Source organism: Tyto alba, unplaced genomic scaffold, assembly GCF_018691265.1.
Source record: "Tyto alba isolate M040663 unplaced genomic scaffold, T.alba_DEE_v4.0 Super-Scaffold_19, whole genome shotgun sequence".
In the NCBI taxonomy this organism is placed as follows: Eukaryota; Metazoa; Chordata; class Aves; order Strigiformes; family Tytonidae; genus Tyto; species Tyto alba.
Window position 1 is genome coordinate 2,738,538 of NW_024881281.1, and position 26,135 is coordinate 2,764,672.

At 52.0% G+C, this 26,135-nt stretch overlaps 1 protein-coding gene across 1 annotated transcript; it reads right to left on the minus strand.

The window, feature by feature from the left end:
* Positions 1 to 17,288: 17,288 nt before the first annotated feature.
* Positions 17,289 to 25,898, minus strand: MRM1 (mitochondrial rRNA methyltransferase 1). Its single transcript, XM_033004856.2, has 5 exons — positions 24,781 to 25,898; positions 24,222 to 24,315; positions 22,247 to 22,367; positions 18,169 to 18,288; positions 17,289 to 18,042 (listed from the first exon to the last, which is right to left on the minus strand). The coding sequence occupies exons 1-5, from the start codon at positions 25,587 to 25,589 to the stop codon at positions 17,999 to 18,001; spliced, it is 1,188 nt and encodes a 395-aa protein (XP_032860747.2). The 5' UTR covers positions 25,590 to 25,898; the 3' UTR covers positions 17,289 to 17,998.
* Between the last annotated feature and the right edge of the window lie 237 nt (positions 25,899 to 26,135).

Below are 26,135 nucleotides of genomic sequence, written 5' to 3' on the forward strand. Positions count from 1 at the left end.
ACACCACGAGGGCTGTAGATGTGTCGGGGTGACGGGACGCTGCCCAGCGCAGCTCTGCCCTCTCGTCAGCTTCCCTCTGCTGGCTTGTTTCCATTCCCACAAAATAAGACTCAGGGCTAAGCAGCGATTGATGCTCAAAATACATTAAAAAGGAAAAGCGTGCTGCAAGGTGAGATTGGGCCTGGAGTGGCAGGTACAGGGGGCACCTCCGCCGGGGACAATGGCATCAGCCTGTATGGTGCACCCTGTCCCGACATGCACAAGCGCAGGAAAGAGGAACGAGCCCTTGAGTAGCAAACCTGCACCTGCAGCAGGAGGGGAGCAGCGCTGGGCTGGCGCAGCCCATATCCCTCACAGCATCCCTCAGAACGTTCCTCACAGCATCCCTCAGAACATCCCTCAGATCACCCCTCACAGCAACCCTTGAAGCATCCCTTGGAGCATCCCTTGGAGCATCCCTCAGAACATCCCTCAGAACATCCCTCAGAGCATCCCTCGCAGCATCCCTCAGAGCATCCCTCAGAGCATCCCTCAGAGCATCCCTCGCAGCATCCCTCAGAGCATCCCTCGCAGCATCCCTCAGAGCATCCCTCAGAGCATCCCTCAGAGCATCCCTCGCAGCATCCCTCAGAGCATCCCTCGCAGCATCCCTCAGAGCATCCCTCAGAGCATCCCTCGCAGCATCCCTCGCAGCATCCCTCAGAGCATCCCTCAGAGCATCCCTCAGAGCATCCCTCGCAGCATCCCTCACAGCATCCCTCAGACCATCCCTCAGACCATCCCTCGTGCACCCAAACCTCCACGCTCCCTCCCTCCAGCCCAGGAGACACTTTGTCTGAACCGCCCCGCTCCCCCGTGCCCTCGTGTCTGCCCGTGCTCCCTGCCACCTTCTCTGTCTGCACACGAGGCTGCAAAGGGACAAACCAAACCCGTTATTTCCAACCTCTACAACTAGGCCAGGAATTTATTTTACTTCAGTGAATTCCCCTTTTGGGAACTAAACCAGACGTGGGGGGGTTGCAGCAGGGACGGGGCTGCAGGGTGGTGGTGGGCACCCCGGGGCGCCCGGCCTGGGACCTGCTCCTGTCCAGAGCTGTCCTCACGCTTCACCCAGCCACGCTGCAAGGAAATTATCACACCTGAGACTTGGCCGTGGGAAAGCAGAGATTTTGCAAGTTACACTGAGATTTGTTTAAAGTGCACCTTGTAAAAATCACCCATGTTAAGGTAAAACAATCTGGAATATAATACGACCATTAATACATTCTTGTATATGACAAATAATAACATTTATACAGCTGTTGTTGCCCAAATAAAAGTAGTTCTAAAAAAAGAAATCAGATATAAAATAAAATTATTTTTTAACTTCAGAAATTCAGCTGCAATCATGAGAAACAATCAATTTCAGACACTAACAGAAATTTCTATCTTTTTTAAACACCAGCCAAGCGCCCAGCCAAACAACGAGCAGGGGCACAAAAGATGATCCTTAAAACGACATGCAGAAGGGGATGGGGGGGGGCCTCAAAATTTCTCTCTTGAGAGCTGAGCAGAGAGGAGCCAACGGCCCGAGATGGAGATGTGATGATCCCGGCCCCCCCTTTCCACGCTCCGGTGTTTCCTTTAGGAAACCAGAAGCTGTGCGCTTTCAAACCAGCTGGTTTAAGAAAGAAAGAGAAGAATCCCCTGTATTTCTGAAAGCCCAGCTACTGTATATACATATGTATATTTTTCATATATATGTTCGTTCAAGAGGCATCACAAATTACTATAATTAGGGTTCCTTTTCTACCTCTCCAGGCTGGCTAAATGACATTATTATTATTGTTGTTGTTGTTATTATTATTATTATTATTATTATTATTATTATTATTATTATTATTATTATTATTATTATTATCATTATTATCATTATTATCATTATTATCATTATTATCATTATTATCATTATTATTATCATTATTATTAAAATATTTGTGCCGATATTATTATTGCTGTTATTATTATTATTATTATTATTACCCCGATCACGGCTGCAGTGGTTCCGATGGTCTCAGCCACAATACACGTTAGACAGACCGGGGTTCCCAGGGTTTTGCGGGGTGCAGGGGGGGCCCATTGGCACCCACCCCGCGGGGACCCCCTGCCCGGCCGGGGACGGGTGGTGAAGGAGGGCGGCTCTGCCCCAGCGGTGCCGCCGGCAGCGAGCGCCCGGCTCGCGTTCAGCCGCCCCCAAGCATCCGACAGCAAAAAGTCGATGCGTGCACGCGGCATTTTTCTCACCCACCTCTACTCCGGACAGCATCTATCACCCCTCCCCAAAACAGACCCTCCATGCCTAATGGAAGAATGACCAAAAAAGGGATTTTTTTTTTTTTTTTCCTCCCATTTGCTCAGCACTCTGCTGTGCCCCACCACGCTTCTCAGGCCAGCCCTGTGCCACCCGTGTCTCCCACGGGAGGGATGTGCCACCTCCAGCAGCCAAGGAGATGGGCAGAGCTGGGCTGTGATGGGACCTTCCTGCATCCTGCACCCCGGGGGGACCAGCCGGGCCCCGGCAGCTCTCGCCCACCATCCCACGGCTGCTGCAGCCCTTCCCCAAGAGCCCTCACCCACTCATTACGCATCACCCCACAACCACCTTGCAGCAGGAAAAAGCAAAGGCGGTTCACTTTGGCGCCTGCTGGACCTCGACTCTTGAGGTTTCCCCTCCCGCTTCCCATGATTTTGGCTTTCTGGGAGACTGCAGGACCCCAGGGCTCACCAGTGGGTGCTGGGTGGGTGCCCACGAGCGCCCATGCCTAATATCAGAGCTCCACCTAGTGCTGCACAGCCCCTCCCGCCGCCAGCCCGGCCTGCCAAAGCGAGAGGGAAGGTGGGGGGGAAAAAGGGAAAAAAAAAAAAAAAAAATTAAAACATATTAAAGGTGTTAATAAGCGACTTATTTAAACGGAGTATCACATATTGAACATTAATCACCTTGCAGTAAAAGTGTAATTAAGGAGTCACTCTGCCTTCTGGGGAAGGCTCGCTTGGAAGCCGAGAGAAAATGGTCTCTTTATTAACACAAATTATTTTATTTGGCTAAAGGTAATAATTCTAAGTGAGGTCAACGGGACTCATGCACACGTGAGCGGCGCCGGGTCCCGGCCAGCGTTTCCATGGCGACTGAGCCAAGTTCATCCTCCGCGGTAATGGCTTTGCTCTCCCACCACCGCTCGGGATTGTTTCTTGGGAAAAAAACAGCCTTCGATCTGTCAGCAGTATCTCCTCGCTGGGGTCCACGCGGGAGAAAACCCGCCGGGCCTTTTGAGGTGGTTTTTGCAGAAGTGCCACGTTTAAAGGGTGGCAGCACCGTCCCCCCCAGCTGCTCGGGGCAGGGGGCTCGTGGCACGGCCCCCGCCAAATGTTCTCCACCTGGGAATGGTGTTCAACAAGCAGGTCCAGCACGTGATATTGCTTTTCTTATTTTTTAGGGCAGCTACAGCCCAGAACGGGTGTAGGACAGGTGTAGGACCACATCCACCCTGGCCCCGCACAGCCGCAGCCGTGGGAAGTTTCCCCATCATCTTCCCACGGGGCAGCCAGGGCTTTATGGGGCTGCGGCTCCCCAAGGAAACTCCCACAGACTTCGAACCCGAAGGGAAAGCCGTGCCAGGAATGTGCCCCCAGGGGTTTTCCAAGCAGAAACACATTTTCCTCCCCATTTTAGTGCAGCTCTAGCTAACACGTTTGGCCTCTTTAATGGGCACCAAGTTGCGGCGAGTCATTTACCTGCGAGCGCTACTTACAGCACTGTGTCCATTACGAGCAGGGAACAGCATATTTAAAAATATATCTAATTTCATAAAATTGAACCCTAATAAACATACTAGTAAAAATCAGAGAGGGCTTGGGCTGTTAAACCCCGTTTTCCCAAGCACATTCCTACGCTTGGAGAACTCATGTGTTATTCTGTCTCCCGCAGATTATTGTCGGAACACAGCGGTGATTTATCTGTCTCCCATGTCATGTCATCCGTTTATGTACAGTATTATATGTAGAGTACGGCATTAACATTTTACTATTATTCTTACCTTTCAATGCAAAAAGATAAGAGCGTAAATCTGCGAGACAAGGGATGTGTCAACAGAGCTGAGCCAGCGCTCGGCCTCCTCTCTCCGTGCACCGGGGCTCGGCTCCCCGGGCGTCCCCGCCCCGCCCCGTGACCACGGTGGGGACATTTCCACCGCCGCAAAACCGCCTCACCCAGCGCCCACCGCAGCGATCCCCCCCGCCCTCCCCGATAAAACAACCCCCACCTTGACAGGAACGTCCCTCTGGAGCACAGAGCATCCTCCCGCCGGGCTGCAGACATAAACCACCTCCCCGCCACGCCAGACGGAGCAACAAACAGCCTGTTCACAACTTATGGCCGGGCCCGCATAACTTATTAACACCTAGTCAAGATTAATCAAGCAGGGAAAGCTAAAGCAGGTCCCTAATTAGTTGCTGATGATAACTATATTTGTCATCCTCTCGCAATTAGTCTACTGTACATTTTGGAGTTTAATTGCACCTTGTTCTTCATTTAAATGTCATCATGTGCATATATTCTCCTCATTCTTTAGTAAATTTGAGAAAAATTTGACATTAAATATAGATTATCTTTAGATTTTCATAATTAACACAACTGAACTGTCTTCGGCCTAAATACATCTCCTTATGCTATAAATCTGGCCGCTCTCTTGGAAGCGGGTGTTTCCAGGGGTGCCGCAGGTCTGGGTCTGCATCCCCCTGGCACCGGTGACATTGGGACCGTGCACAGGTGGCACTGGTGGCTGTGGTCAGGACGTGGCCTTGGGGCCCCCCCACAGAAAGAAGGGATGGGGCAATCTTTGGGGTTTTCCTCCCTTTTGGATTTTTCTTTTAATTTTCATGGCTGATAAAATTCTCAGGCGTCTGATTTGCAAATGGTGGGTTAGGTTATACCCCAGGGAATGTTGAAGGGGAGGGGACTGTTTCGCCTCCCCCCATCCCGCTGCCAGACCGTCCCCGTCCTTCGTTGGACAAGACGCGTCTGCTCCTCTACCCGGGTTGCACCCCTTTCCCCCAGACCCAGATTAGAGAATATTCAATATATTGATGGACAAGAACAAGCTCCAACCAAAGCTGCTGCCCAGTGACCTGTGCCTCTGCCTCCCGCTGCCTTTAACCCTTCAGCTGCTGCACAGAGCTCACCGGTGGGGTGCCTCCAGCCCCCTCCCCCCCCCCCCCCCGCTGCCACCCAGCAAAGTCGTCACCGGGAGTGGGGACACCCAGCCCCATCGCCCATCCGCCCCCCACGTCTGGCTGCACCCGGGCAGCTCGGGGGGGGGAGCGAGACCAGGGGGAACGGCTGATCGTGAGCCATTCCCCACCATCACTGTGAAATTCGGAGCCCCACGGGAGTGTGGGGCCCCCCCTCCTGCCAGAACCAATGCACCCCGGCCCCCCAGCCCAGTCAGGGCCAAACCTGTGCTGAGCTGCTGGTGCAAGGGAATGAAACCAAAGTGATGGCCCAATGCACCGACGCCGCAACTGGAGCTCCGGGGAGAGGGTGCGATGGGACAAGTGGGGATGGGGAGGGGTTCTGCCCCGTGGTGCCGACGTGCCGGTCTCCCCACCCCACCCCAGGCCCCCCCACCCCGAGTGATGCTGGTGTACTGGGACGCAGCCGCCCGCCGGGCGCAGGCACACGGGAGCTGCTCCACAGCCAACCCCCTGCTCACACTGAGTGGTGGCAGAGGCTGGGACCAGCACAAGCCCCCCCCCATCACCAACCCCAGCCCCCCCCCACCCTGGGGCTGCCAGGGCAGCTGGATTTGGCCCTTGGGCACCCCGAGCACCCGGTGAGCTGGAGGGGATGCTGGCGTCCAGCAGCTCTGCCCACAGCCCTTGCCACGGCGATGCTGGCGCTGAAAACAACGATCATGCTTACAAAGGTGACGAGGAGGGGATGGGGAAAAGCAGTGAAGGAAGCTGTACGGTCCTACCTGTCCCTTAGGAAGAGGCTCAGCGCATGGATCATCCCTACGGCCTATTAAAAGCAAAAAAAAACCACTCTGGGCTATACATTTCCTAACTGCTCCGGGGCTCGGCGTGTCCAGCGCAGGGACTGCAGCCACTCACTTCCCCTGGAGGAGGCTGCTGCTGCGTGAGTGGACGGGGGAAGGAGAGGAGAAGGGAAAAGTGGGAAAAAAATTAAAAAAAAAAAAAAAATCAAGGAGTAGTCAAAAAGTGTATTAGAAGCAAATTTGCAAATAAATCAATGGCATGTAATTAGATTTTATTTTTCTTCACATTTTGTTTGGCTGGGGGTTATGTATAGACTCTCTATATGAGCTGAGCAGAGAGATTAAAGCGCAGAGAACAGGTGCCAGATCACGAGCCGGTGGCTACCAAAGCATGACAGCTCCATCACCGCTGTCAGGAGGCATGGCAAAATAAACATATAAATAAATAAAGGGGAAACCATGCAGGGAGGAGACGGGCATTTGCTTATTTACTATTTTGGCTGCTGGTCCCCCTACCCGCACACAAACCGTCCTGTCAGCAGGAAAGGGGCTGTATGGGGAACGGGGCTGTGCTAAAGCTGAAGCTCTCCCGGTGCTGGGGGGGGACCTTGACAAGTCCTGCCCAGGGTGGAGAGTCACACGCAATGCTAGAGATGTCCCTAAAACCATGGGAGGGGGCTCCCGCATCCCTGCTGGGATGATCCTACAATCCCCCCAAACCTTCACCATCCTGCTCCGGCCATCAGTGAACGGTCACCAAGAAAAGCGAAGAGAAACCACTTGGGCCAAGTCATCCCGCCTCCAGGCAGCGCCAATACACGCCTTGAAAACCACGGTTATTTGAGGTTTTCATCCTCTAAAGAGGAGCGATCCGTACGGCGCTCAGAAAGCGACACACATCGCTATTCCTCAGGGAAATACGGGCTGCAAACATGCGTCCCACACACCACGGCGTGATGCGATAAAACCCAGGCTGATGGTGAACCTCAGCCCTCCCCATGCCCAGCAGCAGTCAGGAAAATCTGCTTTTTTTCTTTTTTTTTTTTTTTTTTTTAATCAAACCTGCTTCCTAAGGAACCTTTCTGCAGCTGGAGAGTCCAACTCCACACAGCAGCGTTTTCCAGCTAAAACTTGGAGACAGTGGCTCAGTCTGTAGGGAAAGAGGATGGGAACTGCTGAGGGGGCTGGAGGGCTCCGGTGGGAACACGTGTGCAGTCACATACGTGCACACATGCAGAGTCCTGGATGTGAGTAGATAGGTGTGTGTATATACACACACATATATAAATATACACATATATAAATATGTGTATATACATATATATATATCTATCTATATATATATATCCCCCCTGCACAGCTTTCAGAGTTGAGTTGCCAACCGCCGCTCCTCATTCTACGAAGTTGTGAGCTGGGTTTGTTTTTCTTTTTTACCCTTTAACCTTGAAAATTAACCTAAAACACAGGGCGCTGTACACATGACTTACTCAAATAAATTGCATCCTTAATTATGAACACCCTCCGCTCCTCTGTGCTCCAGGCCACGCTGCCCCAGCGGACACCCCCCTCCTGATGAGTGGTTATTGAACACGCGAACAACAATCAACACTAATTAAATACTCAGCTGTTGAGAGGAGACAATGTTTATCAAAAAATGCAAGAGGAGGGGAGCGCATCTTCTGTTTTCTATAATTAGTTAGCAATATTCCCCAGGCGGTCTTGGAAATCGAACTCGGGTTTGTTCACATCTGTTTGGCACGGGGAGACAAAGGCCACCATGGCCCCAGCCCCCCTGTCCCCCCCACCCCAGACCCACAACCCCAGCCAGCGGAGGAAGGCCACTTGCCCTCCTCATCCCTCTGCGGGCATCGCCAGTGAGGATTAGGACATTCAAGGGGGAAGGAGTTGCCGGAGCAGCTACTGGCTACCAAGATCCTGCCCTGGGCAACCACAGGGACCCGGGCAGGTGGAGGTGTCCCAGCACCACGGGGTCCCCGTCCCCCACGGCCGACCCCCCAAGCATGGGAGAGAGGAGGGAAAGGAAAGGGTGCCTACACCTTCCCTTGCACCCCCTTAAAACCGAACCCCTCATCAGCAGGAAAATAATTTTCATGCAAATTTATACCTTTTTAATTCTTTATTTCTTTAGCGGTTTTCAGCCAGGGAAGGGGCAGGACGAGGCCATTAATTTCCCTCTGTCTCACGTTATTACCAGCTTAAAGATCTACTCAGCAGCAGAGGACAAGAGTTAAAATTTCCCTGAAGGAGGGGAAATAAGGCGATTAGTGATTGCCAGGGTTTGAATACTGAAGCCTGGGACAGCTCCAGATAAGAAAACGCTGGTTTCATAGTTTGTACATGAATGAAGAACAACAGGAACAAAAAACCCATCTCCGTCAGACTCTACGCTCTGATGTTTATCCAAGAGCTCTCTGAACAGTCCCTGTCCTGTATGCCCACGCCAACGTTCCCACACGCTGATCGTACAGATGAGCCTTGTCGTGAAGCCGGCTTTGCTAAAAAAACCCACCTCAGGCAATGCTCTGAAGTTACCACTTCAGTGCTGCGCCAGGAGTAGTGCTGCGAGCCCTTTACACGCGCCCCTGTAGAAACTGCCAGAGCTATACGACACGCTTGCTGCTGGCACTGGTGGGCATCCCCCCGCGCGCCGGCACTCCTCCGCTCCGCATCCGGACGGACACGACTGCCCGCCTGAAGTCTAGCCCGCTCCACTAACAGTTCATCCTTCCAAATACTGGATGTAATTCAACATCAACGAATATTCTCCACGCAGCACCGTCCCCGGGCCGGGAGGCTGCTTTTGGGTGATGCTCGGCTGCCGGTCCAGCGGGAACACGAGCCCTGGGGATGCTCCTACCCCCGTCCCCTCCTGCCCCCCCGCCAGCAGCCGCTGCTTCCCGGCCTCGGCCCCGCTCGTGCTTCCATCCATCAGTACCGGGCGCAGTCACCGGGAAGAGCAGGCGCAGCCCCGGCACGGCCGCCGGCCCCGTGGGTGCCACACTTGTTGAGCGAGGCTACGGTGGAAGAAAAAAATAGAAACCACATCCAATACGTTCCTCCTCCATAAAAAGCCAACCCTCAAACGCGTAGGAGCAAGCAGGGGGGCTGCAACATCTTTTAGTGTCTTGCACAGGCTGAAGAAGCCGAAGCAAGTGCTGGGAGCCGGGGAGGAGCAGCGCCTGGGGACGCGAGCCCATCCTGTGGGACCTCCGTCTCACCGCCCTTGGGCTTCATCTGGTGCACCTGGCCCCGCTAAGAACATACGAGCTTTGGTAGTAAAATACACTGGAAAAAATAAATTAAAGTTCCTCACGGCTCGGTGGTGGCGCTGGGCTCCCAGTCCTGTGCCCACGCAGGTTACAAGGGCTTTGTCCCCTCTTGCTCTAATGATCAAGAGGGGAAAATCCCTGGGGACTAACACGCGGCTCCTCTTGGCAAGTTTGGAGCTCACAGTAAACAGCAAATGATACTTCCATGGGACTTTTCATCCCAGGGATCTCGAACTGCTTTGATTAACACCAGGAATTGATCCATACCGCCTCCCTGTGAGGCAGAGAAGGAGCGGTACCCTCCGCTCACAGGCGGGACATGGCTGTGGACGGGAAGGGGGGCGGCACCGGCACCCCGCGCCGGGACGAGCCGGGACGCCGGCGGAGCAGAGGCTGCTGCTGTTGCGGATGAACTCTCCCACTCGCTCGGCTCGTGGCATCAGCGCTGCGGGTTTATATAACCAGACTCGGAAATCGGTACATTGCCCTTACACTCCACTGTGTTCTACCCTAAATACCGACAATATTTCTGGTAGTAAACAATCTCCAAGACTCATTTCTTAGAGTAGCAGCAGATGGTCAAGAGCATTTCCTGAAATTGAATATTATAATGAATTTAGGATCGAGAAAATTTACATAATAATCTGTTTTAGATTCTGATAGTGAAGAAACCTACACAGGAACTGCTTCTTTTCAGCTATTTGAATTAAAGTATAAATCTTCAAGTACTTTAATTATAAACAAACTCTTTGCTATTCCAGATCCATGGAAGAAATTGAAAAATTAACTACCCAGTGAGGCTCAAGGCCCCATGTCAGGCTTAATTCATCGGCAAATTTACCTCTTGTGACCCGGCGGCTGGGCTCAACGCCGGCGGCTGAAGCGGGATGCTCGGGGGCGGCGCTCAGCCGGGGCCGTGCCTGTTGAGCCCGTTGACTTGAGATTTGGCTGATCCTGTCGATTCCCCATCGAACTGGACGGCCAGCATGATCCCAACACCATCTCAGCTCGGCTGGGAAGCCCACGGAGCCGCTCAGGGAAGGCAAGAGCTCTTGGCTTGGGGCAGCGTTACGGCCTTTGAGCTCTTTGCGGTGGGGTGCAACCAGGTGCGCACCCACGGCTGGGGGTGAGTGGGGTGAAATGAGAGGGGAGGGACGGGATGGGACAAGACCATGCTGCCCTGGGGATTAGCCGTGCCCAGATCCTGCTGGGGGAAAGCCCTCCAGAACAGGCACAGAGCCCCGTCACACGCAGTTGCTGGGAACCCGTGTCCCACCGTGCCTCCCCCCGACCCGCTCGGGGTGCCCGCGGTGACGCAGCGGCACAGGCACCCTCTCGGGGTCACCTCCCCAGCACGGCACCCGGCACGACCCTGGCACGACCAGCCCCGGGCAAAGCGCGGCCCTGGGACGCCTGGGCTGGGGCAAACCCCCCACGGGGGCAGCCAGCAGAGACCCCCCCCGTCCTCCCATGGGTGCTGGGCCACGGGAAAATTTCACTTCCCACCCTTGTGCCGGGAGATGCAGAGGGCCTTCCCTTTCAGAAAAGCAAATATTTAGTCTAGATAAAAAACCCCAAGAGCGTTTTCCCCAGGTAATACTAGTAACTAAAATAATCACATTCACTTTGCTGGTTTAATTTTATATTTCCATTTCTACCTTATCTTTTTTCTGCAAGCATCATTAAACCACACCATAACAAAAATACATGAACTGTTATTCTTTCAAGAGAAGCCATAAACCACCTCAAAGCTTTTCAAGTTTATTCTTATCTCGTACATCTTCCTCTGGTTCTTTTTTTTTTTTTTTTTTTTCCTTCATGCATTTCAGAAAGGTAGTTTTCCCTAATGTTAAGAATAGTTGCATTGAAAATGAGATGCTGCCTCTGAAAAGCCCCTCTGGAGGATTAAATAAGTAAAATATAGCCAGAAAATAAACTGGAACCTCATTAAAATAATTTTGCAAGGAGAAATCCTACTTTACAATAGGTTTTCAATATCACTTAGAAAATTCTTAGAGTCATATATATATGTTCTTAATTCAGGACCTTCCATTAAAAAAGACATTACAGAGGAAACTGAAAGGCCATTTAGTACCCTTGTTTATATAAAAATGCATATTAGGCACAGATGCAATCTCCAGCAAAAGACTTGTGATATAGTTTGAATAAGCTCCGCTTTGCTGAAAGGTGCTAATGAGGGTTGGCAAAGCTGCGAAGGCACCGCCAGACACCACCACCTCATTTATTCTGCCGGGTAAGGCGAACCCTCGCGCATCGCTCTCGCATCCCCCTCACTTTTCCCTGTTCTCCCGTTTGCCCATTCCCCGCTGGGGAGTGGGGGGGTTCACCCGGGCTCGGCTCGAGGCGGTTTTATGGCAATAAAACCTCAATTTGCTCCATCCTCAGCGGCCGGGGCTGGGGCTGCGCGAGCAGCTTGGGCTGGGCTTTCAAACCCACCCGACTCCCCCCAGCCCGTGGGATGGAGCCTGTGTGCCAGGAACGATCCCAAAAGGAAAAGGAATAACTCTCCTTGCTGCAACTCCCCGTCACCTACATTTAATGCATGATTATATCCCGTACCTTGACACCAACGTGCACAAGGACACGTGGCTGCAGCACTGGTGGGACAACCCCCACCCTGCACCTCCTGCTCCCCCAGCCGCCGCTTGTTCTCACTGGGGGACCCCCTCGCCCCCGTCCCAGCCCCACACTGGTCCCCGACCGCCCGACCCCTCGCTGCGGAGCCGGGAAAGGGCACGTTCCCCAAAGCCCTGGCACCCGAGGGAAGGCGAGGTGGCAGCGAGGGGTTGCTGCGGGACGGGGTCTGCGCTGGTGGGCCCAGCCAAGTCTGCAAACGGGGGTGACCACCGACAGCACCCTGACCCCGGGGAGGCACGGAAGCACCGAGGAAACGGCCCATCTGCTGCAGCAGCAGCTTTCAAAATGGAAAAAAAAAAACGATGGCAGGTTTGGGCGGCGGAAAGAGGAGAGGAGGGAAAGCATCGTTTTACTAGTCGTTGCCTCCTGCAGGAGGAGCAGGCAGCGGTTGCTCCCATAATTAATTAAACATTGGAAGAGTGCTAATGATTTATAGAGGCACAGAAGCTTTGACCTGAGGACCTCTGAGCCCTCGGCGGCGCTGGGCACCCCGAGCTGCTCCACGGGGCTGAGCCTGTCCCCTCAGCCTGCTCTCCCGTGGGCAGTTTGGTGCTCGGACATTTCAGTAACACCCCGCCCTGAACCCAGGGATTTTTTATCTTCTGTACAAACCTTTCAAAGGCAGCTTTAAAAATGTTAAGGAGGGACATTTATACCCAACTGCAGGCGCTACAGCTTCCGTCCTGTGCAAGCGGCTGTGAAAAGGGACCTGGCAGTCAGGGCTGGATCCGTGGGACGCGCAGGATGTGACGGTCAGAGCTTCGGAGAAAACAGCTGAGCTACCGCTTCCCAAGCGCTGGGGAAACACTGCTGAGCTTGCAGCTTCTAAAACAGGCTGGCAAAATAAATAAATAAATAACTAAATAAAATTGGCAGGTTTAACTTTGCATCTATTCACAGCGTATTGTCACATTTTTAAAGTATATAAAACTATTGATCATAAGCAATGCAATTACTTCTGCTCATCTTTAAGGCCACCCAACAGGCGATAAGGAGTCATCACTGGACCTGCCCAGGCATTTCGCAAAAGGGGGTGAAAAACCTCCATCAGAGGGAAAACCCAAAGCGGAGGCTCCTCACATCTGAACCCACACATGCCCATGGTGCTGGAGGTCTCTAAGCCAGTTGTGGTTAAATCATGTAAATTACTGATGGGAACAGTTTTGGACATCCTACTTATCAAGAGGCTAAAATACAGGCGACCTGAGGATATGCCCCAGTGTACCGACAAAGACGTTATCTCCAAGGACTTCATAAACCAGTGTAAGCGTAGTTATTATTCCCAGTTCCACTAAAACACGAGAACTTCTTCAGCTACCACCAAAGCTCCATCATTTTGAGTTGGGCCTTGAAATACCTTTCATAATCCTGAGAATGAAGCCCAAGGGAGGTTAAAGCATCTTCCCTCGAAGCAAAATCACCCCTTATCCTCCCAGTCAGGAACCCTTCCAGTCATTAGGATGGTGCCAGTGCAAAATCCGAGCGGTGCGGGCGTTCCGCACAGCACAGCCGCTGCAAAGACACCTCTGCGATGACCAAACCTGATTGTACATGATAGGTGGGTAGCAAGTTTTGTAGAGAATAAATATCACACTTCAATTTCATGGTAACTTAGGAGGGTTTACTGGCAAATATCATGGCTTTTACATGGTTCTACCAATTACCAAGCAATTACATGTAACCTAGATCTGGAGGACATACAGTAGCAATATAACGTATTCCTCTCTGTGTTAAGAAGAAAAAGGCAGTTAATAGAAAACACTTTATATATATATATATATATATATATATATATATATATATATATATATATTATAAACCCCTCCACACTATTCCTGTGTGACATTATTAAAACACCACATCAATATCAAGCCCAAAGCAGACTGCCATCCTATTAACACATCAGTTGTGGGATGATCAATAAAAATTCACTTTAAACTGCACCATATGTTGCTCCCCACAAAGTTTTATTATTCAGATTCATCAGTTTGTACCTCAACCCTTGTGCAATTAAATCCCATTTAGCAGCACTGACCTTCTGATTTGAACTTGTCATTCCTACAGCTGGTTTGGAGTTTAACAGCACTTTTAAATAATGAAAACAAAACGGGGAGCCCTCCACTGGGAAATGCCTCCCGCGCTGCTGCGGGCGGCACAGCTCCCACACCAAAACAGGGAGAAGGGGAGGGGGGGTGTGGTGTGTGGAAGTGCCAGCACATTTTAACATGTTGTAGCGTATTTGTAAACATCGTTAATCATGGATTAGCAGATGGTAATGTTAATTGCACCTGTGGAAGTAACAAGACCTCAAGGTTGATTACATTTACAAACTGGGATCGGGGCTGCGGTGCAGCGGAGGATTCCCCGCCGCCGGTGAGGAAGGTGTCCCTCGGGTGGAATTTCCAGCTCTGGCCACTCCTGCCCCAGCCCCGCAGCATCCCCTCATCTTCCCTTCAGCCGTGGTTCCACCTCGAGCTTGGCAAATTTGTCCTCTGTCCCTTCCAGCCTCAGGAAAACTCACTGGGACCCAGTGATGGATTTGATGGAAGGGCATTTTTTTTTGGTCGTGTTGATAATCTGTGCACAAAAGCAAAATCTGGGGCATGAGCTGAGCTTCTCTCGCAGCCAGTTCTCCCTGGAGTTGATTTTTGGGGGATGAAAAGATTTGTGTTCGCCCTCGCCGGAGGAGAAAAAGGCCGAGGCGCGGAGCGCATCTTCTGAAACAAGGAGGACAAATATTTTGCCACTCTGTGCTTAGAGACACTTTGATTATTGAGAAATCATTTTGGAAGGGCAATTACTAAATTTTAAAATCAATTTGGTAAATAAGCCTCTGAAAGGAACCCATGACAAGCAGCGGGGAGGGAAGAATTGACTTTCAAATTACACACACACTTTATTCATATCTAAATATCAAAGAGATTGTATGTAGAAACAGAAGTAATCAGGAAGCATGTTTTGATCTTGCTGATGTACACAAAAAATGACAATTAATGTCCTCCTTTATGATATAAAGCCAGGAGTTTTTTACAGTTACATTACAGGGACGATTATAGTCAAGCTTAAGGCTAAAAATAATGAAAGACTATAAAAACTACATTTTAACATTTAAAAATATCCAGGAAATTAACTGGAGAAGCAGGCAATGATCCAATTAATGGATCGCATTTATTAGATCGGGGGCAAATCGCACAGCACAAAGCTCCATCTCCCTAAGTGTTTTGTGTGCAGAGGGCCCCGCGCTCCTCGCGGGTCTCAGCCCGGAGCAGGATGGAGCTGGGGCTTCAGGAGAAACCCTCGGCCCAGAGCCGGCAGATTCACCCAGAGCCAGCCGGGCGGTGGCACAGGGGCATCGGGGAACCAAAGCAGGGCCAAACCTTACCACCGAGGGAAAGGGGCTAAACGCAAACAGCAGAGCCGTCTGGTGTGGGATCCACGGCGCTCACAGAAGCCCGTATTGCAGCTCTCCAGCAGGAAAAGTCTGAGCCGCAGCCCTAGCACCCGCTCAGACTCCTGTCTCTTAAAATTCAAGCCGCATGCAGCTCCCAACAAGCCTTGTCTGCTGCTCCAGCGCCAAAACAAGCGCTCGGCGGACGCAGGGGGGACATTCGCCGGGGAGTCGCGACGGCTGATGGGCGAGCGGCTGCGGGAACTTCCATCCGCCTCGCTCACGCCGTCCGCAGAGCCACTGTGGCCACTGAGGTGTCAAAGCTTTTTGGGGGACTTTCCAGAAGCAAAGTAGCTGCTCCATCGTTACTCACCTGCCTCCTCGTTGGGGGTGGGAGCCAGCATGGCTAAGCACAGCCTGACAGCGCCTGGCTTTCCCAAACACGTGCAAAGCCAGTGAGGTGGCTCCTCCATGAAAGTACTGCTCAAATAGTTAAAAAGAAAAAAAAGAAAAAGGGAGAAAAAAGGAAAAAAGGAGAAAAAAAGAAAAAAAAAAAAAGGAAAGAAGAGAAAAAAGAAAAAAGAAAAAAGAAAAAAGAGAAAAAGAAAAAAGAAAAAAGAAAAAAAGAATAAAAGGAAAAAGAAAAAAGAAAGAAAAAAGAAAAACGAAAAAAGAAAAAAATAAAAAAGAAAAGGAAAAAAAGGAAAAAAAAGACAAAAAAAAAAGAAAAAAGAAAAAGAAAGAAAAAAGAAAAAAGAAAAAAAAGAAGAAAAAAAAAATAAAGAAAAAAGGAGAAACTCTTCCTATGAAATTGAAATATATTTATTTACTTATAGGTCAAGAATAAAGAAACAGCTTTATCCTCATCCCTGCCTCTGGAAAGGAAGGATTCAGTGAGCCCCAACCACTGAATCTTTCTTTGGAAAAATAAGCAAACCTGAGCCACGGGCACCCTCTGCTGGGACACCCACGGCTGCGGGAGCAGCGCCGGGGACTGGCCTGCAGCCTCCTGCCCCGGAGGCTTTCCATTTCAGCAATCAAATAAAACAAACCAAACCAAAAGACATTCAGCTAACAAAACGCAAGAGCTGTCATCCCAGCAGTGCACCAGTTCCCCGCTATTCCGTGACCGGCTCGCCTTCGGACTCAGGCAGCAAAGCCCTGCTTCCACGACAGAAACATTTTGGAGGGATTTGGGTTTTGCCCTTTTCCACTGGCGAGGGGGCAGACACGGCCCAGGAGACGTGCCTCCGTGCCAGGCACCCTCTCCGTCGCAGCCGCAGCCACAGCAGTGAACGCTCCACTCCTCTGGAGCTCCGGGTCCTGTCCCCCTCCCCGGGCACCCCGGGTGTCCCCAGCCCCGCAGCCACCCACCGCCGCAGCACCCAGGGCCAGGCCCTCTCAGGAACACATCTGAAAAACCTCCACATCCACAGACCCGTTTACAGACTTCATTTAGCTCAAAGGAAAGTCCTAATTAGTCACTCTGAGTGATTTACTTGTTCATTTGGAAGGGGGAAGCGGGGAGACTAAGCGGAATTGTTTGAAATTATCCCTAAAGGGCACTGTAAATTAAGTGTTAATGAGGAATCCTATGCAAAGGGCCACAGTAGCTAAATAAAATAATTAAGGTGCTAAGTGATAACATTCATTTGGTTCTCAATAATTTAGCCAGCCTGGTTTTCAACCAGGATATTTGCAAATGAAGCTGCCCTCACCCCACCTGCCATGCCGTCAGCAGGGCCGGTGGTGCTGGGGCAGCTGAGCATCCAGTAGGATCAGGCCCACCGTGGGAAGGAAACTTCCCCCAGAAGAAGAGAAGAAGCTCCCGATTCCCCTTCCCACCTGAAGGAAGTGCTCTGTCCCACTGATCACGCTCTGGATTTATATATGACACCGAAAGGATTGATTCCGGTCTACAGCCAATCTTCACAGAGCCTTTATTTCACTGGGCTGCGTTTTTTCCCCGCTGCGGCCGTTTTCTAACAGCTCCCGTCCAGCCCTCGGCAGGGCTGCGGACCCGGCTTCCAACCAAACACAACACGGTGTGTTTTCAGACATTCGAGCAGCTACATGTAACAGAGAAACCGCCTCTGTAAAGAAATTGCTACCGAGTAGTCCCAAAATCATACCTGGCTCTCACCAGCACCCTCTCGGCTGCTAAGGGTGGGCTCGGGTGGGCACGGGGCTCGGCTGCTCTCAGTCCCGTCTCTCGCCTACAGCCCGAATTCTCTCCACAGCACGAGTGATGTACAAAATCCCGAGCGATATACAAAGTCCCCCGTGCAACGAGCACAACGCTCGCAGCCGTCACCGGGTATTTTACTGCAAGAACTGAAAGATTTGGCTGTCTGCTTTTAAAAAACCTATCTTTGTCTCCCTTGCAGCTGCTCCCCCGTGGTGCCGGTGGGAGGTGTTACCCAGTCCGTGCAGGTGTCTGACTTCGGCGTTAAGCCCAGGGTTCCGGTGGCAACGTGTGTCAGCCAAGATGCAGCTGAGGTCAGTGGGGCTCTCGCTGTTAACTTGCAGCGACGGTGAAGACCCTGGAAAAAGCACTTCCACATCCACACCAGCAGAGCACAGCCACGAAACGCCGAGCAGCTTCCCCCACCAAATATAAAAAAATGTCAGTGCCTCAGCTTTTGGCTGCAGATGGAGTGGAGGAGAATACCTGTAGGAAAGTAAAAATAAAGACCTTTTTTTAAACCACAAGAAAATTATCCTGCGGGCCTGGATGTTTGATTTTTAAATACGGAAATTTGGATTATGACGCCTTTGTGCTCAGAACTGTTTTTACCTGAAGCAACAGAGACGTTCAGCGACTCGATCCCGGGGTGAAGCGCTCTGCCAGGGGGTACGGCCAGCATCCGATGGCACAAGAGCTGCGTCTCCAGGGAAAGCCCATCGCCTTCGCTACCTGCAGAAGACAGACACCGCTCAGGTCAGCTCGCAGCCGCTGCCACGTCCCTTTTTCCCCCCCCTCCCAAGCACAGTTCTTGCTAATGCTCCATCACAACTACACCTTTGCCCCTGAGCTCACCAGCAACCTCACCAGCTCCCACAGCCAAGAACTGCCAGAGGCGAGACGGGCGCCTTTCCCGCCTCCCCTTCCCGGCACCACTCCAGCCTCCCTGGATCTGTCCTCCAGCACCTGAAGAGTTTTTGAGGGCTACCTGTGCGACACGCCTGCGCGCGCCGCGGCAAGCGCAGAGATCCCTGTGGAAGCAGCAGAAGAGAGGCCACAGGCCTGATCTGGTCCAGCAAATCCCACATCCCTATTGATAGTGACGGGTTCAGCCTTTTCAGCACACAGTACCACCAGCTGGGTGCAACTTGTGAATGCAGACAGTTTAACCAGAGGCTTCAATTGATTAGTTGTTAAACCATCCAACAGCCCTGATATGTTTGGGCTGATACACTGGTGAAACAGAGTTGAAATCTATCCCAGGTCATTAGTAGTTGTTTGACTCACTCTGTCACAAAGGGAAATGGAAAGGGAGAGGCTTTAAACAATCCTGCGTGCAGACAAGTGAAAATGCAGAAGACCACAGACCTCCCAGCCCGCTCGGCTCCCCAAAGAATTCTTCCACATTCATTATTTAGAGTTACGCGGACAGCTACACGGCTGCCAAAATACCCAGCTCACTTCAGAGATGTGCTCACCCGCTGATTAAAGAGGCCCAGCATGCTGGAAGCCAAACGTTCCCCTTCAACAGCCGTACCCTGACCCCAGACTCGTCCCGGGACGGCACCACTGGGGCACGTGCTGCCTACCAAGGGCTGCTGCCTGCGTGACCAGCGCTGGCACCAAGGCCTCGCTCAGCTCACCCCATTGTAGACACTTACCTGAAGTTTTAACAGCGTACGTGGACGATTTTAGCACTTTCTATACCACTGGAGATTCACTCCATAGGGCAGATGAGCTCCTTGCTGGGCTGAGCTGCCACAAAATTCTTCCCCTGGTGTCTCCTTATAGCACCTCCCCAGCAGGTCCCCACGTCGATCTGCACGACACCCCTCTGACTGCACAGGGTAGGAACATGCTACTATTTCCATTTCACGGACTGGAAGCTGAGGTCCAGTCTCATGTTTTGCTGGCCTGATCTAACTGGCAAGATGCATTTTGTGTAGGGAAAAGCATGCTTTAGGTAATGCGTCTTGCATCACCTTCCCACATGAAACGAGCCACATGGGCAAAAGCATCCTTTGGCTGGGGTAAATGAACTTTCAGAAAACCAAAATCCCACCCTAACCATTATTTTCCTCCTGCTGTAAGCCAGCAGTGCAGGCAAGGCCTGGGTGAGCTATCCAAGGTCACAGGGGAAGCCTGACTGACACAAGAAATCGAAGCCAGGCCCGCCATGGCCCGGCCTGTCTCTTCATCGCTAGACCGTGGCTCTCTAGGGATGCTTCGAGAAAAAAAAAAAATTATCCTACTTTTTCCTGATTCAACACAGAAAAGTTTTACAACTTAGAGTCATATTTGCCTCCTGAGGCTCTCAAACCACACTCGTGGGACTCTCCAACTGGGACAGCAGCTATTGCCAGAGGTGTGACGGCTCCTGGAGCGATCCTCTCCTCTCCCTGATAAGGGTCTTACGATTCCTAATAAAGGCAGCAATTTTGCTTCCAGCTTTTACAAAGCTTTTTATGGCTCTGGCTGCTTAAAATAATTAGGAACCATAAATTCAGGGCAAAAAGACTTGCAGTGTGACACGAAGGAGGGAGTATTGACTGAATCGGATTGAATCCTAGCTTATACTGGTGAACAAAACACTTCCCGCTTTGACTCTGATCTTTGACTTCCATCTCTTAGCTTTGGTCCTCACTGACAGGCCTCAAAGGCCAGAGTTAGAGCTTGGCTGAAATGACAGAACAGGTTTCCTGCCCCACTTACAATTAACACCACTGTAAGAACTGCAGTTTCCAGTGCAGGAAGGTCAAATGCAGGCAGAAGTAGCCGCGCTGGCAGTTCAGAGAAATATGCAAAATGAGCATCTCAGTAGAACCACCAATTTCACGAACAGCCTTAAACCCCAAGCTAAAGACTGAATGTGTAAGAAGAACAAATTACCCAGAAACTCTTCTTGCTCAGACATCTAACTGCTCCCAATCTGTTCCTGTTCACACAAGCCTCCTCGTCTTCAGGGCAGCCAGCCTGCCTGTCACCTTCGGCAATGACTCCAGCACAGACAACATTAAGCTGGACTGTCCAAATCGCTCTCTGCCAAGCCAGCGAGGATGCCAGGAGCGTGAATTCAAGTCTGCAAATGCTTAGCTTACAAGACAATCTGTGCAATGCTAGGAAGCTCACTACCATGCTAAATTATCTCTGTTTCTCTCTGCAGCTGCAGGTACGCTACATATTCAGATCTAGGACGTTTCTTCAAACAACCTCAGCATCAGATGACTGTAATGTTCAATTTTCTTTTCAGCAAAGAGTTAGTGCTCAGCAGAGAGTTGAAATCATTACTGCTGCAAGGTCCGGGAGCTCTCCTCATGCATCTACCAATCAGCCTCCAATCTCCCTTGACAAAAGGATATTTGGACTTTTTCCTGGAGAAATCTCTCATAATTCAAGGTAACGATGCCACTGCCACTTTCACCCCCTTCCTTTCTCCTGGTGTTGTCGTTTCTGGGATGCATTTCTTTGTGGTCCATCAGCAGCGCTGCCAGCCTCCCTGCTCCCTTTATAATATAGCTCCACACATCTTGTAGAGATGCCAGATTTGCAGCGTTGTCTTGTCAGTATTTCTGGGAGTTCAATAAACATTTTAATTAAAGGAATGTCTTCTGAGCCAAGAAAACCGCAGCACAGGGCAGGATTACAGCCCCTCGATGGCTCATCGCCAGCATGACACTACTTCCAAGTGTAAAAGCTCAAACCAGCTCTTGTGACAGGTGACATGAAGTGGGGGGCTACGGCATGGCCGCACAAGGGTGCCGAGGGCAGCACTCCTGGGTGAATTTCTTTCCCTAGCTGCCACGAGGCCGTTACTCCCTTTCTCTTCACCTTCCGGGAGGCTGCGCAACCCCAAACTCTGCACACAGAAGACAGCATCCTTTGCAAGTCTCATCTACACAAGGAGCAGGGAGAAGCAGAGGGCCCTGGAGGAATCACCCACTTCAGGTGCTCCGGCAAGCGGCGCCCATTGCTCAAACGGCGCCCAGGTCTGGCAGGGGGGAGGTCACACCCGCCCCTCCTGCCTGTAACCGCAGCAGCCAACAGCTCCTCCTGCTCCTGGGGGTACAAAAGCAGCAGCTGACCCGTCCCTGTGCCACGAAACCCAACTGTGTGCTCAGACCATCCCCAGCAACAGCTCCTCGTGCTTCCCTCCAAAGCCGGGCACGTTCCTGTTTGTTTTTTAAAGAGGAAACATGACAGAGCAAAGACACGGCACCGCTCACCATTACTGCCTCAGCGCAGTACGAGCAAACACGTACCTCTGGGACCCTCACCCCTGTTTGTGGCTCGCCAGCACAGAAAATCCAGGCTCAGGGCTCTAGGACAGGATCAAAAGCGCTGCAGAACACAATGCAAAACAACACACCATGGCTACGCTGACCCAGACCTGTCCTGCCACTGACAACTGCCATCTGGACCCTCTGCAGGTACTAAACTCCTTGCTCCTCTACACAAACCGGTTTGTTCTTGCAGTTCCTACTGGGAGGCGTCTCAGCTCCCCCTCTTCTCCTGGGTGACTATTTCATTTGCAGCCAGATCACTGTAGTACTTCTTGCTCAGCTTTTCTTTTCCCGACCAAAGTGTGATGTCATGTAACAGACCTGCAACCAGCTTTGGAGTGAAACATCACCCTGATCGCTCCCTCACACAGACACTTCCACCAAGCCCAGAGCTCTGTAAATTGAAATACCTATTACTATAATAACGGGTTTATTCCACTGAAATTCCAAGCAATTCATGACAGGAATATTTTCCGCATCCTCAGGCTTGCTGACCGTTCCCACGACTTCCCAGCCTTCTGCAGTTTTAGTCTAGAAAGGGAAAGTAAACAAATATTTTTAAATTGCCTATTTTTCAAGCTTAAAAGAAAATAAGTCAAGTATGCAAACACACTTTTTTTTTTTTTTTATGTTTTCAGTTAAGCAGACTGGCTTTTCTAGTTTTTGTCATCCCTTGATTTTTTACCAGAAAATTCCTCCCAGTACCAGCACACAAACCTTGATTTAAGGAAAAAAAAAAAAAAAACAAAAAGAAAGAAAAATAATTAAAAAAAAGAAGTAATTTTCCTTCTGGTGTTTATTCCAGTTCAGCAAGCAAACAAACAGTAACTGAAAAGCCTTTTTTTGCCCATACAACAGTTCTAGGGAGGTTTTTGACAGAAAAGCACCCAAAAAGAGTAGTGTTAAACAAATTAGCAGGAGGCTAATCCACAGAGCAATGCAGTGGAAGTTCTCAATGCAGGCTCAGCCCTCAGAAGCCCACAGTAGCGTTTTCAAACACAAGAGCACATTTTCAAACCCAGGTGCCAAAAATCAGCTCATACAAAAGGCAGGGCACTCAACACTCCGTGCCTCACAGAACCAGCCTTCCCTCCTGCACCCTGGTAAAAGGAGACTTAATTATTCGTCTTGGAAATCCATTTCAACAATAGAAGAGCTGCTGCTTCTTGCCAGCTTCATTTCCTGTGAAATTGGCACTTTTTACATTATGTTATATCAAATTTATACCAGCCAGGCAATGCCAAGGGTTAGGCCAGTGAATCTGGGGCCAATTAAATGAACTGCTGCAATGGCTCAAAAGGTTAATAATTCAAGCTTTACAGTAACGAAGTGATTCTTCCAGCTGTTTCAATTAAATATCAATGTATTTTATGTATCTTTCATTTCACCATCACCCAGTCCTCAGGCTGCCACAGACTTACTGTACAGCTGGACCCAGGTTTTCTAGCACCAAGCAGGAAGAGCCCAGGCTTACCTCTGCTCAGCCTCCTCACCGTCACACCAGCCTACGACGAGCTCTTCCCCAAAGGGACACGGGCACGCAGCGACCCCGGGAGCACAGACTGGCTGCCTCCGTTCCCCTGAGGGTCTGCAGCCTCTGCCCTCCCATCCCAGGCTGAACCCTCCAGCCCCACTGCTCCCCCAGTCGTCTGGGGGTTCCCACACGAGCAGGGGAGCTCCCTGCTCTGCACACACATGATATTCAGCCGGTCCCCAGCCCAGCCAAGGCAAGGGGGGACCTCCACGAGGAGTCGAAGCAGTCACACAGTGCTGTCCCAGGGGATGGATGCACTCTGCCAATTCAAAGCAACATCCCTGGGTTTGTTTCAATTTGAGTCACGTTTTTCAACATGCATTCCCTTTCCTTTTGCAGCACGTTCTGTAGAAGTGCCTGTCTCACCTCACTGCATAGCTACAGCGTAAAAAGATTCCCAGCAGCTCTCACCAGCCCTGGTTTCTCCTCTCTCCCCTGCTCCAAAGGTTGCCCAATGCTGCCATCATGTGCCTGGGCCCCAGGATGCTGCCTCTGACACACGCCGAGCAAGACCTGCAAGCAGCAGCACTGGCTCCGGTCCCCACAGAGGGAAAGGGAGACAGCCCCCGTCTTACCGAGCTCGCAGCCTGAGCACGGGAGATAAACACGGCGTTATCCTGCTACCACCATCTTCCAGAAAAAGACCCACAGCTCAGACCTGTTACCCCACCCGACGGAATGGGAGCAGGGCTGCGTGCCCATCAGAGGTGGTGCGACAGCACAGACCACCGGCAGCAAGCAGGAGTGCAGAGCAGGAGCACGGGACGCTGCAAATAACTTTTCCTGTACCTCCTCTCTGTTCAACAAATGCAACATTTGACATGTCTTGAAAGGAAAGCGGATCATCGTACCTTCAAAAAGCTTTGGAGATCATCTGTGCTGTAGACATCGAAGACTTCCATAACTCCAGAGCTAGCTTTGCTCACTGTCGGAGTCAAGGGGCAGCTGCAAGGAAAAAAGAAAGGTAAAGTGACATACGAAAGCAAAAACGGAAATCCAGGAGAATTTTTCTTTCTGTATTTCCTTCTCTTGCCTCTGCAACCCAATTCCAACTAGTCCACTAAAGATCTCACTCACTATACAGACATATTTTCCTATGGAGAATAGGAAGGCTCAGAAATTAACCCAGGAAATAGGTTACAGCAGTTTCGTGCGCAGGTGGACAACTGAAAGACAAAATGGGTTAAAACACAAAGCACCCAGGGAAGGTCCTTACCAGCCTGGAATACCTCATCCCGCAGCCTCCCTGTGGAGAGCAACGCAAAGCAGCAGCTAGCCAAACCCAGCTCTCCACCTCAGTCCTAGAAATCGCTCTGAAGAAGCTGTCGAGCAGTGCAGGCTAGAAACCCCTTTGGGAGCCAGCAGGAAAAGAAAGAGAAAAGCTGAAGGAGCAGAGAACCAACCCCATACCTGTTCCTCTGGGTTGCCACCACTCTGTCCACCCCCAAGAAGTACGCGGAGCGCAGCAGAGCCCCCAGGTTCATGGGATCCTGGATCTCCTCCAACACCAGCCAAACCAGCTGCCTGCTCGGGTTCCCCTCATGCCCCAGATCAGACTTTTCAGCTTCTTCCAAACTCTTGAAACGGAGAGGGGTGGCCTCCAAACAAACTCCCTGGTGGACCCGGCCCCCGCAAAGAGCGTCCAGCTCTCTCCGCGGGACGTGGTGCACGGGGACGCCGCGGGCCGTGGCCTGAAGGACGAACTCGCTCATCACAAGGCGCCGGGGGCCGCTGCTCTGCTTGAGGAAGAGCCTGAGCGGGTCCCTTCGCGCCTGAGCCAGGGCCAGGGAGCAGGGGGCCACCCCAAACAGGATCTCCGAGCCCCTGGTCCTCTGCGTGGGCAGCGGCCTTCGCTCCGGCCTCTTCCTCGCCTTCCAGGAGTCGCCCTCGCGCGAGCCCCACGGCTCCCCGTGAGCTGCCGCAGCCCGCCTGGCCCCACGCTCGCAGGGCTTGTGCCACGCTGGTGGGTGGCTCTGCGTGGAGGTGCGGGGGTCGCCCGCCACTCGAGAAACCGCCGGGAGGGCTGGTGGGGGAAGCCGACTGCCGCCCTCCCCACCTCGTGGGGGCCCTTCCTCATCCCCACCCGGGGCCGGCAGTGGGAGAGGCGGGGGGCGCGGCTCCTGAGTGGAGCGGTACCTCCCCCCACTCCACCAGCGGCCGCGGGGCGCGGGTGACAGCCCCACGGCCCTCCAAACGCTGGGCTTGAGGGCTTGCGCCATTATTCCACGCGGGGCGGGAGAGTGGCCAGCGCAGGCACCGGCGACTTGCTCACGGGAGGCGGGCCGGCCTCAAGCCGCAGCCGGGTTGGGGGGGGGGGGGGGGGGGCGACCCCGCCCCAGCCCACGGGCACGGGAGACGAGCGCGGGGCCCTGGGGGAAAACACCGCGCTCAGCTCCACAGACAACACCGGGCTGGCGGCGCGGATGGGCGGGAAAGGGGCACAGAGGGAAGGGGAAGGTGGGCCGGGCGCCGCGAACACGCGTGGGCCCCTCTCCTACCGTCCGCGTGCGCCGCTTCCGGGAGGGAGGCCCCGCCCCGCGCCGCAGCGCCGCCTGGCGGCGGGCGGACCCCGCCGTGTCGCCCCGGGGAGGGGCGCGGAGCCTCTGCTTTTCAATATTAATTAAATACAGATTTTTAATATTAAAATTTGAGTGTTTGACCTGCAGTTACGCTAGGGTAACTCTCTCTGACCCCGCTCCCAAAAGGCCGTGTGTGCTCAGGCGGGCTATAAATCCCCAAAGACAATGGAAATTGTCCAAAGAGCA

Coding starts and splice junctions, on each gene's coding strand:
- MRM1 (XM_033004856.2), bottom strand. CDS start 25,589: ATGGCGCAAGCCCTCAAGCCCAGCGTTTGGAGGGCCGTGGGGCTGTCA. Junction 24,316..24,780: donor GTGGCAACCCAGAGGAACAG/GTATGGGGTTGG, acceptor TTTTCCTTGCAG/CTGCCCCTTGACTCCGACAG. Junction 22,368..24,221: donor ATCTCCAAAGCTTTTTGAAG/GTACGATGATCC, acceptor TTCCCTTTCTAG/ACTAAAACTGCAGAAGGCTG.